This window comes from Mastigoproctus giganteus, chromosome 8, assembly GCF_048544385.1.
Source record: "Mastigoproctus giganteus isolate SK-2022 chromosome 8, ASM4854438v1, whole genome shotgun sequence".
Lineage (NCBI taxonomy): Eukaryota > Metazoa > Arthropoda > Arachnida > Uropygi > Thelyphonidae > Mastigoproctus > Mastigoproctus giganteus.
The window spans coordinates 170,861,062-170,874,526 of record NC_143582.1 but is presented as its reverse complement, the minus strand read 5'-3'; the positions used below and the strand labels follow the sequence as shown (position 1 = coordinate 170,874,526).

The 13,465-nt window shown below is 36.8% G+C and overlaps 1 protein-coding gene across 3 annotated transcripts in view; it reads left to right on the top strand.

Annotated features, from left to right (window-relative positions):
• Positions 1–13,465, top strand: part of LOC150082003 (uncharacterized) — a 422,573-nt gene that overhangs the window by 77,750 nt on the left and 331,358 nt on the right. For all 3 annotated transcript variants that reach the window (XM_090379050.1, XM_090379049.1, XM_090379051.1), the window contains exon 3: positions 12,311–12,387. In XM_090379050.1, the coding sequence (XP_090235176.1) occupies positions 12,311–12,387 (77 nt within the window). The remainder of the gene's footprint in view (positions 1–12,310; positions 12,388–13,465) is intronic.

Sequence of the window (13,465 nt, the reverse complement as noted above, 5' to 3'; positions counted from 1 at the left end):
TGACATTTTCTGCATTCAGACTGTGTATATATGTACAGGCTATACCCCTTAGCCTCTTTGGTGTCTCATGGCCTGGAAAACCTGTGCCCACCGATTATCTACTGAAGGAGTAATTTATTTAGTAATTGATATTGTATTTTAATTGTAACATATTATTTTATTATCACTATTACAATCTTATAAAGGTAATAATCTTTAAATAGCATTATAATGGTTGTCCTTCACCATTATCTACAAAATTGACTTAAACACTAGGCACACTCCAAGACCTATGTTCAGGGTCCTACTGTAAGAACGGGTTAACAGCCTCGAACTTCCCCAGCACATCTATATATATACTCTTCCTCACATTACTTTCCACTGTCCTGGTACCCTACCTTCTTATTTCCTATGAGCAATTAGCTTTTCAAAAACAAAATCAGGATGCTATTTTTCTGCAATAATTGCTAGTTTCGCCTTATACAAAGTTCAACCATCTACATTACGCTACTTTGTCAGTTATCTTTTCTCCACTATCCTGGGACCTGCTTCTTCATCATGTTTAATTTCGTTTCTTCCCAATGCACTTAACTACGTTAGCCTTGTACGTCTTACTGCATTCCAATGCCTGAGGTCGCTTTTACAATATATATAATCACAGCATCAATAAGTAACCTTCTTTATTTCCATTACAGCGTGTTGGTCTATGCCACACATCCTACTCTTCGACTCTGGTAAGGTACCACAGTAAGTAGCATTATTGACCCTCTGTTCCAAATCCATATTTCAACCCATCCAGTTACTTTTTACCTTAGCATTTTTCATTTTTACTACTTTTCATTTCTCTGCCTCCGTTGGGTCAGCCATGAAATATGTCATCATTCCATATATTAACCACTATGCCTAACCTAGCTTCCTTACAAGCTCATATAACTTGGTTTCTTTGTATCTACCATGTGCTATATATATCTCATGTTAGAAAGAGAGCCTGCCTTACTTGTTGCATTTCCCTTGGTTTTGACAGCTGACCCTTGAGAGAGGAAGATGTTAAAATCATTGAATTTGCAACATTAAGTACATCTAATATATTACTTTTATTTTACAGGTTCAATTGTTTTATTATATGATTTTAACTTCCAGTTTTATTAGACTATCCATTCTCCTCCACAAGCTACATTCATTACCTTGCTCGTCTATATATATATATATATATATATATATATATATATAGTAAAGAATAATTGTATTAAGAAGCTAATTAATATGGGGGTGGAATGTGCCTGTATGAAAAAGAAGATAGCATAGCTTATGGGTCAGGGACACTGCATTAGCAAAATGTACCCTACAGCCATAATGTGTACATATATATAAAGTATATTGTATGTAGAAAGTGTGAAGAAGACTTTGATTTAAACATATTGAATATACGCTATACACTGTGAGCGATATATGGTATGAAAAAGAAGAAGAAATAGACAGGAAATTAAAAATAAAGATAAGAAATGAAAAGGGGACCAAAATAAGATAACATTGCAGTGTCTTTCACAATCTCAGTGTCATCATCAGAGGTCATCCACCGAAATTAGGAAAAAGACAGCATATTCTTGCTTCTGTTTCCGACATGTTCTGTATTCTGTATCTTGGTCATTTGGTCAGTTTTACAAAGTAACGGTAAGTCCCTTTCTTCCTGCCTATTCTGACATTCATTACTTTAGTGTTTTTCAATTCTTTTCACTTGCTTCTGTAAGGTCATCTATTTTATGTATGCACTACGTAACATAATCTATTAGACTCTTACCGCAAAATTTTAAAAAAACTTTTAAAAAATTTTAATATTTCATTCTCAACACGTGGCATCCGCTCATGTGCACCACACAGCATACAAAACATGTCGGAAACAGAAGCAAGAACATTGCTGTCTTTTTCATAATTTTGGTGGATAACCTCTAATGATTACACTGAGATTGTGAAAGACACCACAATGTTATCTTATTTTGGTCCCCTTTTCACTTATCTTTATTTTTAATTTCCTGTCTATTTCTTTTTCTTTTTCATACCATATATTGCTCACAGTATATACCGTATATTCAATAGGTTTACATCAAAATCTTCTTCACACTTTCTGTGTGTGTGTGTGTGTGTGTGTGTGTGTGTATATATATATATATATATATACACTGTCAATTGATTTAATGTTTCAATATTGGTCAATTTAATCTATTTTCTGGTATTTATTAATGTTACTTATTTATTTATAGGTATTTAAGTGTATATGGAACAGGTTAACAAGTTAGCATATGTAGGCTAACTTTAGCCTGAGGGCCTGTAAATGTAATGGTAATAATAAATGAAGTTAAATTTTCAAGTAAAACATCAAATAATATTAAATAACATTCTTTCACCCAGTCATCTATCCAGAAAATAGATAATATAAGATACCCATTCATTTACTGGATCCCCAAATTTCATAAAGTACCCACTGGAAGAAGGTTCATCACATCAGGCAAAAACAGTTACATAAAACCTTCCAGCAACCTAATGGAAGACAAACTTAATATTATAGCTAACGAAATCACTAACACTAAAATCATTTCCAACAACAAAAAATATCTATAATACATCAAAAACAAAAACAATAATGGGAGATTTTAATTTCCCAGATATTGACTGGAATTTGGGGGCTGGTTACTCACACACTAGCAGGGCTTTTGTGGATTTATTGGATGATTGTTTTCTACATCAGCATGTTCGGGAGGCAACTAGAGGGAGTAATACTCTTGATTTGATTATCAGCAGTGATTCTTCATGCATTAAGAATCTGCAGATAAATGAACCACTAGGTGGCAGTGATCACAGTGTGCTGAAGTGGGATTTACTCAAAGAGGTAACTACCATTAGGGGTAAAGGGAAGGGTTATTGCTTCCGTAAAGCCGACTACGATGGACTGAGACAGTATTTAAATTCTATACAGTGGGACCAACTGATGATGTTACCAACAGCAAATTCAAAATGGGAAGCATTCAAAGAACTTATCTTGGAAGCTACTAGGCTTTACATACCAACTAAGAAATATTGTTCAAGGTTTAGGCCAAAATGGATGTCAGATGAACTAATGAGGCATATGGCAGAGAAGAAAAATGCATGGGATACTTACAAATTAACACATGACACAGAAGCCTATGATAGATATAAATTGATATGCAACCAAGTTACAAAGGAGGTTAGGCAGGCGAAGGCAGATTACAAGAAATCCTTGGCAAGGGATGCAAAGAAAAACAGCAAAGAGTTCTTTACTTATGTAAACTCTAGAAGGAAGGGGATGAATCAGATTGGTCCACTTGATATTGATGGGTCAACTGTTGATGATCCTGCTCAGGTAGCTAACAAACTAAATGAATACTTTGCATCGACATTCACACATGAGGAGTTATTCAGCAAGGGGAATACCAGAGGTGTATTCAACTCTAGCAGTAAGCTACAGAATCTTGAAATAACTGGGAGTAAAGTGGAGGAGAAACTGTTGAAGATAAACACAAGAAAGGCACCTGGGGTGGATGGGATCTATCCAGTTATATTAAAGGAGGCAGCAAAGGAAGTAAGCAAACCCTTAGCCATAATTATGAGAGCTTCCTTGGACTCAGGGGAGGTACCCATAGACTGGAAATGTGCAAATGTGACCCCAATTCACAAAGGAGGATCAAAGTCTGACAGAAGTAATTATAGACCTGTGAGCTTAACTTCTGTTCCAGGAAAATTAATGGAGGCACTGGTTAAAGAAGCACTGCAGGATCATTTAGACAAGACTTCAGTTATAGCTCAGACACAGCATGGTTTTGTTAAGGGGAAGTCTTGCCTGACCAACTTGATTGGATACTATGATGCAGTCACAAAAGAACTGGATGCAGGGAATAACATTGATATTATATACTTGGATCTTAGAAAGGCTTTTGATACTGTTGCACATGGAAGACTGCTACACAAATTGGAGCAGTGTGACATTGGAGGCAAATTGCTGCTATGGATAAAGGGGTGGTTGAGGGGGAGAAGACAGAGAGTGGTAATCAATGGACACTGCTCATCGTGGACTAATGTTATTAGTGGAGTCCCTCAGGGCTCAGTGTTGGGTCCATTATTGTTTTCTGTATTTATAAATGATATTGATGATGGTATATCAAGCTTAATGTCCAAGTTTGCAGACGATACAAAGGTTGGCAGGGTTGTCAAGGACACTACTGACACTATGCTGCTGCAACAGGATCTGGAAAGGTTGAGCAGATGGGCTGAGAGGTGGCAAATGAAGTTTAACATTGACAAATGTAAAGTACTACACATGGGAAACAGCAACCCCAGAGCAACGTATCAACTCTGTGGTACTACACTGACAGTGGTAGAGAATGAAAGGGACTTGGGGGTGGTTGTGCAGGCAGATATGAAGTTCTCTGAGCAGTGCAGACGAGCTGCAAGAGTAGCTCATGGAGTATTGTCAATGATATACAGGAATTTTTCCAGCAGGGATAAGGAGGTGATTATTCCATTGTATAAGGCAATGGTCAGGCCACACCTAGAGTACTGTATACAGGTCTGGAGGCCTCATTTCAAAAAGGATGTAGAGCTGCTGGAACGAGTACAGAGAAGGGCAACAAGATTAGTGAATGGAACAAAGGGGTGCTATTATGAAGAAGGGCTTAAGTTTTGCAAATTACAGTGTCTGGAGACTAGGCACCAGCGAGGTGATCTGATAGAGGTGTATAAAACCTTGAATGGTTTAAGCATGCTCAATACTGATGGGATTCTTCCTCTAGCTCAGAAAAATCACCTGAGAGGGCATAAATTCAAATTGAGGAAGGACAGATGTAGGATAGACGTGCGGAAATTTGCCTTTAGCCAGCGGGTGGTTGGTTGGTGGAACAGACTTCCATCCCTTGTGGTGGAGGTTGATAGCCTAAATAAGTTTAAGGCTCAGCTGGACAGGTATTTTGAACGAACAGAGGGGTGAAGTGGAAGTGGGTTTTTTTTTTTTTTTTTTGGCTGATGCTGCATAAGCTTGCTTTCTTGCATCAAATGCCTCTACTAATGCTAATGCTAATGCTAATAATATCAGCAGCGTCTACACCCACGACTTCAAAAACCTCTTCACCAGCATTTCACATGACAATCTAATTAAAGTCCTCTTGGCGCCTCCGTAGCCAGGTGGGAAGGAGCAGCAGCGTGTAGCACACGCTTCTTGATTAGACCGGGGTTCGAGCCCGTCACCACCAAATACGGATGATGTGGAAAGGTCAGGGAATGACCACCGCATATTCCCGGAGCAATATGGCCTTAGTTGCTAATGCTCCTAAAAAAAACCAAATAACGAATAATAATAAAGTCCTCATATACTACTACCAAAACCATCAAAAAAATTTGCAATGCAATAAACAATACTGACATGACCTCATCAATCTCAACGTAAAAAAGAACTACGTGCTAATGGGAAACAACATTTATGTACAGACTAGAGGGATAGCCATGGGATCTTGCTGCTCCTGTGCAATAGCCAACCTTTACCTACACCACTTCGAAAGCAACATCCAAGAAGAAATCAACCTCTATAGATATATCGATGACGTCGTAGTCGTCAACTACGATAACTTCGAAACATTAGCCCAGGAAATCTACCCCACAGACCTAACCATTGAATGTACCAACCCGAGTAGCAACCTACAAGCATATTATCTCGACAGCCAAATCGCTATCACCAAAATATCGACACTAAACACTATGATAAAAGAGACTACTTCAGCTTCCCAGCAATAAAGCTCATCCACTGGGATAGCAACATTGCTAAACACATCCAAGGAAACACCATTAGAATCCAAACAACCAGATTACTAAACATATGCAATAATACAGATAATGCAATGGATGCAATTAAAAAACTCTTAAAAACCCTCACCAAAAACAATATACCCACCAACTACAGCAGACATCATATTAAAGCGGCCATACATATGAACATCAAAATACACCAATCGAACGTCAGCCCATATAAAATTATTGAAAACATCTTTAAACCATCAGTAACTTACCGCCACTAAGTTGTCTAAATTACAATGCAAGACAAATACTCCCCAATTTGATACCCGGATTTATTGCGCTCAGAAGAGGCTCGTCTTCTGACCGCACTACAATTCGACATTCTAAACTAACCCACCCCTCTAAAAATCATAAAATTAGAAAACTTAGGAAAACCAAAACTGACAACATAAATAACCGAAATATACCACCAGTAGCATTATAAACAAACACCCTTATGCAAAATAACACAAGGAGACACACGGTAAAAATTCACTTAGAAGGAGGCTGTATATATGTAAATAGCTATTCCCTTGGACAATATGGGTCGTTATGCCTTAGAAAAGCTATACCGGCCCAGTCCAAGACAGCAAAACAATTTCATGTAAATAACCTATATGAACATCATCCTTTTCATCAAAACATCATCTTCATCAATAATCACCACGTATTTTCCAATACTTGTGTATATAAAAATGCATTATTTCAACTCGGAAGGTTCCCCCCCCCTACAAACGTAAAAATAAACCCTCTCATGACTTGCAAAATATATTGCCCTACAGCAATATCGGCATCACACCATAACACACAATAGGCGCGACTGCGCAATTAAAACCGATCAGCCAATAAAACAAATAGAAAGCGGGAATAACCCCCTTTCTGACAAACCACCACAGGACAAGTAGCAGTAAGTAAAAACCTTTTTTGTTTATTCAGATACTTACTCGTTGGGCTTTGTATCACCTATATCAGTTTGCTGCTTCTGACTCTATGATTGAAAATTTTTAAATTAAATTAAAATAAATCAAAAATTAAATTAAGTGCAAAAATATCACTGCAAAATCAATAATTGGTAAAACTGATAAAGGGATAACAGAAACGGGTGGGTATGAGACATTCCTTTAGTCTGGCTATCGATCTGCTCAAAGCCCCCGATGAAGTAGCGGATAGATGACCAGGTGAAAGAATGTTATTTAATATTATTTGATGTTTTACTTGAAAATTTAACTTAATTTATTATTACCATTACATTTACAGGCCCCCAGGCTAAAGTTAGCCTACATGTGCTAACTTGTTAACCTGTTCCATATACACTTAGGTAAAAGGTAAAGTGCAGCCATTATCAACCCACTGCAGAATGGAAGCCTCCTCAACAATTCATGCTGAGGGAAATGGACCATAATCTGCCACGCTGGTCCAATGCGGGTTGGCAGATCGACCGTATTCAGCAGTCGTGGGCTTGAACCCCGGTCTACTCAAAGAGCCTGTGCTACTGCACTCCCGCTCCTGACCACTCGGCTACGGAAAATACCTATAAATAAATAAGTAACATTAATAAATAAATACCAGAAAATAGATTAAATCGACCAATATTGAAACATTAAATCAATTGACCATTATTATTTCATGCACGTAAAATGTCAAATTGCCACATGACAATAGCATTAACGTAGCACGTAATAAAGAAATAATCATATACAATGTACCAGAATTTAAATCATAAACTTTAATAAGGACACTATATATATATATATATATATATATATATATATATACAGGGTGTTTCAGTTAAACGTTTCAGAACTTCTAAGAGGGGTAGGGTACATCCTGATAACTCGAAATCATATAGCAATGTGGGGTCGGAAATGCTTTCCTGAAGCGATGTTGTACACAGAAGCACCATAAAGAAAAGAGACAGTAAGTGAGAAATCGTTTTAATAATACATGAAAAGAAGCAAAAGGTACATGGATTAAAGTAAGTGTTCGAAGTTTCTTCCATGGGCTACAATGCACTCCTCACATCTCCGACGCATGGACATCCGAACATTCTGGAATACTCCAGGAGAATTTCGAATTTCTTCGGCAGCTACTGCGATTCTTGCAACCAGCTCCTCAGCATTGTCAACAGGGGTGTCATAAACTAGCGATTTCATATGACCCCAGAAATAAAAATCAAGACATGATAGGTCGGGTGACAACTTTTGAGAGATGAACAGATTTCTGCATCGACGCAACAGACAATGTGGTTCCAACATGATGGAGCCCCTGCCCATTATAGCGGAGATGTTCGTAACTACCTGGATGTCACATTTGGTCAACAGTGGATCGGACGTGGTGGTCCCGTGCGTTGGCCTGCTCGGTCACCCGACCTATCATGTCTTGATTTTTATTTCTGGGGTCATATGAAATCGCTAGTTTAGGACACTCCTGTTGACAATGCTGAGGAGCTGGTTGCAAGAATCGCAGTAGCTGCCGAAGAAATTCGAAATTCGCCTGGAGTATTCCAGAATGTTCGGATGTCCATGCGTCGGAGATGTGAGGCGTGCATTGTAGCCCGTGGAAGAAACTTCGAACACTTACTTTAATCCATGTACCTTTTGCTTCTTTTTCATGTATTATTAAAACGATTTCTCACTTACGGTCTCTTTTCTTTATAGTGCTTCTGTGTACAACACCGCTTCAGGAAAGCATTTCCGATCCCACATTGCTATATGATTTCGAGTTGTCAGGATGTACCTTACCCCTCTTAGAAGTTCTGAAACGTTTAACTGAAACACCCTGTATATATACACATACATACAGTAGACTCGATTTTCCGGGATAGATGGTAAAAAAAATATTCCCGGATAATCGATTTCCCGGTTAATCCAAAAATACAGTAAGTCCCTGACATATGTAAGAGATACATTCCAGGACTTTTTACGCAAGTCAAGATTTGCTTAACTCGGGTATGACTAATAAAATATTGCTGTTATATCCCTGATATGCCAAAATTACAAAAACCACATAATATCCTCAGAAAAATGAAGAAAAATAGTTATATATTTTTAATAAGTTCAATTAAAAATTTTATCTGGGGACAGCCTTGAAGTAGCTGGAGTGGCACATAAGAAAAGAAAACATAAAAGGGAAAAAAAAAAACGCGTTATTGTACTGTAAAAACTGTATGTATTTCATAGCCTTGGTTATTATTATAGTTGACCTTCATTGGTGCCGACCGCTTCTCGTGTTCTGTCTTTCTCCTTTATTGTGTGCACCGTTGTCTCTAACAAATCTGAATTCCGCACGATACTTGTTAATGTTTGGCCATTTTCATACATCCTTATTATTTTAATTTTCTGATCCAAATCGATCGCTTTCATTTTCTTCATAGATTTACTAGTATCGTTGTCACTTATTCCTTAGTCGGCACCATGAAAACAGTCAAAACGAAATTTTCTGAAAACAACTTTGCAGGGGTAAGGCGAAAACTCACTGTTATCACCCCATGCGAGCTCACATTTTACTAAAGCACATTTCTGGATGTCACGACCATAAAACAAAAACAATTTGCACTTTCCGTGTTACTGGGCTTTTCTGTTAGTTCAATTCATTATAAATGAGTAGTAAACTCGATCTTATTACATTTGCAATAATACCGATAGCTGGAATGCTGTGGGTTTTTTTACGTTATTATAGTGAAATGTGTCCCCTTCACTTGAAATCTTCAGTCATATAAAAAAAATTATAAATAATGTAGTGTAAGTCTGAATCTACGCAAGTCGGGGACTTGCTGTATCAAAAAATGTTTTCAGCAACTTACGTAAAAAGTATGGTGATAAATAAAGAACTTACCACGCAATACTCTCGTGTCCAATACGATGCTTCCCTTTATTTTTTACAATGTTGTGTATGGTTTGGTCACCAACATTGTTCTTTTGGATGCATCATTTTCAAAATTTTGAATAATTTCAAGTTTTTGTTTAAATGAAAGCACAACTCTTGTGTTTGCCCATCATTTTCGCGATTTCTGAAAAAAAAAAAAAAAAAAAAAGGTTACTATAAAAAAAAAAAATTCCGACATCCTTGACATGCATAATGAAACGAAATTTGTCCTTTTTCGGTGCAATGGAACACAACAATTGACGCGACACACTAAAACAAACTAAACATTTGGTCTTTTTTTTTTTTTTGAGTGGCGGGTGTGAAGACAAGCAGGGGTTTCAAGATAACAGGCACACGAATCTTCTAATGACTCCTTATAACGTTGCTTCTTTTCACTTATTTATGGCTTGCAAAACATCTGGTTATACCTATTCTAGGTATTACTTGAATTTTACGATTTCTGGTTGATTCCCCCCCCCCCCCTTTTTTTTAAATTTGGAATCTTGAAGTGTCCCGGTTAGTTCACTTCCCAGTTAATCCAATCCTGGTAAATCAAGAGTCTGCTGTGTATATATATATATATAGAATAGGATTTCCATTCACTGGAAGGAGGTCATTAATATACAAGACGAAAAGATTGGGCAAAAGAACTGAACCTTGTGGGGGGGAAAACCAGCATTAGTGGAAAAGTTAGTAGACAGAGTCATCAACCATCACTTGCAGAGGGTACTCAAAGAGAAAATTGGATACTAAATTCCAAAACACATTCAGCAATCCATAAGATGGGAGCTTGTTTAGAAGACCTTTATGCCAAACATGTTCAGGCTTCAAAATGTCAAGAGTAATTGCATAAGTTTTACCAAACTTTTCCATCAAATTTATCCAAAGGTGAGTAACAAAAGTCAGTGGATCAAAACTGATGGAATTCATATTGGCAATCTTTGATCAGGTGGAAGGTTTTGAAATAGTTTGAAAGTTGAATGGTTTGCTGATTTCGTCATTGCTTGAAATCAGTGGAATGGGATGGTAATTGAAAGGGAGAGATTTGCCACCTTTTAGGAATGGCTAGATATGAGCAAATAAGTTTGCTTTATCTTTAAGTAATAATGCATTAGAACCATCAGGTTTTAGTAGCCATGGGAATATAGATGGGTATAAGTTGCGGTCAGTAGTTTTGCAAAAGGGCAGAATGCAGAACTGAAATAGTTTGAAAGTTGAATGGTTTGCTGATTTCTTCATTGCTTTGGAAAGAGTAGAAATCAGTGGAATGGGATGATAATTGAAAGGGAGAGATTTGCCACCTTTTAGGAACGGCTAGATATGAGCAAATAAGTTTGCTTTATCTTTAGGTAATAATGCATTAGAACCATCAGGTTTTAGTAGTCATGGGAATATAGATGGGTATAAGTTACTGTCAGTAGTTTTGCAAAAGGGGAATGCAGAACTACCATTTACACAACATGCATGTTTTCTAACTTAGCCTGCTCAAAATACAGTATAGGTTAATTAATGACTTTTAAAATTGTTGCAAGTTTTAGTGTAGGAAGAAAATGAAGCTAAAGATTTAGATACAAGCCAGTGTGATACATTCTTATCTTGAGCAGCCTTAGCTCATATATTGAGACGCCTCTACAGCCAGGTGGGCAGGAGCAGCAGTATGTAGCACACGCTTCTTGATTAGATGGATTCGAGCCTGTGACTACCAAATACGGAGGATGCGGAAAGGTCAGGGAATGATCACCGTATATCCCCCGGTGCAATATAGCCTTAGTTGCTAATGCTCCTAGAAACCAAATAACAAGACATATATTGAAAAACCAAGATTTAAATAAAGGACAAGATTTGAGGGTAGAATGCAGAATGAACGATTCACTCCATATTCCATTATTGATTGACAAAAAATGAATTCCTTTGATTGATTTCATTGCTAATATCCATTAATTGCCAACATGAATTCCCTTCAGGTATAATTTCACTAGTTGTTTTTTTCCCAATTTATTTGAAACTTGAATGAGATTTTGCCTGTATGAGCAAATTCTGTTAGTCTCATTACATGAATTAGTAGAGTTATGTATAAGATGAGCCAGCTGGTATTGTTTAAGAAAATTATTTAAATTTATAGTTTTTACTTTTAGATTATAAAATAGCATCATTTACATAAGTTTGTCTGTTCACAGGAATGAAAACTTGTAATGCACCTATCACAGGTTCAGAATGGACTTTTTGTTATTATTAATTGTGAAAATTTTGAAAATTACTTGCAAACGTAATAAAACATTTGAAAATAGAAACAATATGAAAATGAATACAGCATGTGATTTAGATATCAGGAGTTATATTACTGAAATCTGATATTAAATTATTGAAAATTTTAGAAAAAAACATACTTTTTGTAAAGGCTAAAATTACAGGACCTTTTTTTTTTTTTTTTTTTTTCATTGTGAAATTAGTATTGAAATATTTTTCAGGTAGTTGCATCAGAGAATACATTATGTTGATCAATACTAATTTTCAAATTTACCTTTAAAATGTGTCATGTTGTTGTATTTCATTAAGTAGTAAAAGGAGAGTGTGTTTGCATTTTGATAATGCTGATAATCAATAGCTGATAATCAAAAGATTTTCTTATTAGATAAGAAAAGAACTAGAAGAAGTTCAAAAAGTGAATAATTTCAGATATCAAACACTAGCTGAAGAACATAAAAAAAGGTATGTTTCTGTTCTGTTAAATATTGTTTAAATTAATTATTCCAAGTAATTAGATTCTAATAAGGATTCTTCAGTTAAAACACATTTGCAGCTTTTAAGAAACTAGTAGTAATAGAGGCATGTGATTCAAGAAAGCAAGCTAATGAGCTTATGTAGCATCAGCCAAAAAAAACCAAAAAACAATTACACACAACCCCTGAAAGTTTTGTCCAGTTGCTTCTTGAATTTATTTAAGTTATCAACTTCCACGACAGATGAAAGTTTGTTCCAGCAATTAACCACCTGCTGGCTAAAGGCAAATATCTGCACATCTATTCTACAACTGTCTTTCCTCAATTTGAATTTCCCTCAGGTTCATAATCTGAGCAAGGGGAAGAATTCAGTGTGCTCAACCCATTCAAGGCCTTATACACCTCAATCAGATCACTTTGCTGGTAAGAGGACACCTTCATTCCCCTCACCAATCTTGTTGCCATACATGCTCACGCAACTCTGTATCCTTCCTAAAATGAGGCCTCTAGACCTGTTTGTAGTACTCAAGGTGTGTCCTGACCATTGCCGTATACAAAGGGATAATCACCTCCTAGCAAAAACCTTGTATATCATTGACAATACCCCATAACCTGCTCTGTCTGCATTGCTCAGAAAACGTCATATCTGACTGCACAATCACTCCCAGGTATTTTTCATTTTCTACCACCTTAATTTGAGTACCACACAGTTGGTATGTCCCTCTGTGGTTATTTCTACCCATATGCAATACTTTGCATTTGTCATTATTAAACTTCAGTTGCAACTGCCAACCCATCTTTCCAAATTCTCTAGATCTTGTTGCATTAGCACAATGCTATTACTTTCATAAACAACCCAGCCAACCTTTGTATCATCTGCAAACTTCAACACTAAGCCTGATATACCTTCATCAGTATCATTCATAAATATACAAAACAACAGTCGGCCCAATGCTGAACCCTGTGGGACTCCACTAATAACATTAGTCCACGAAGACAGTGTCCATTGATTACCACTCACTCTCTCTCTCTCTCTCTCTCTCTCTACCACTCAACCACCCTTTTAT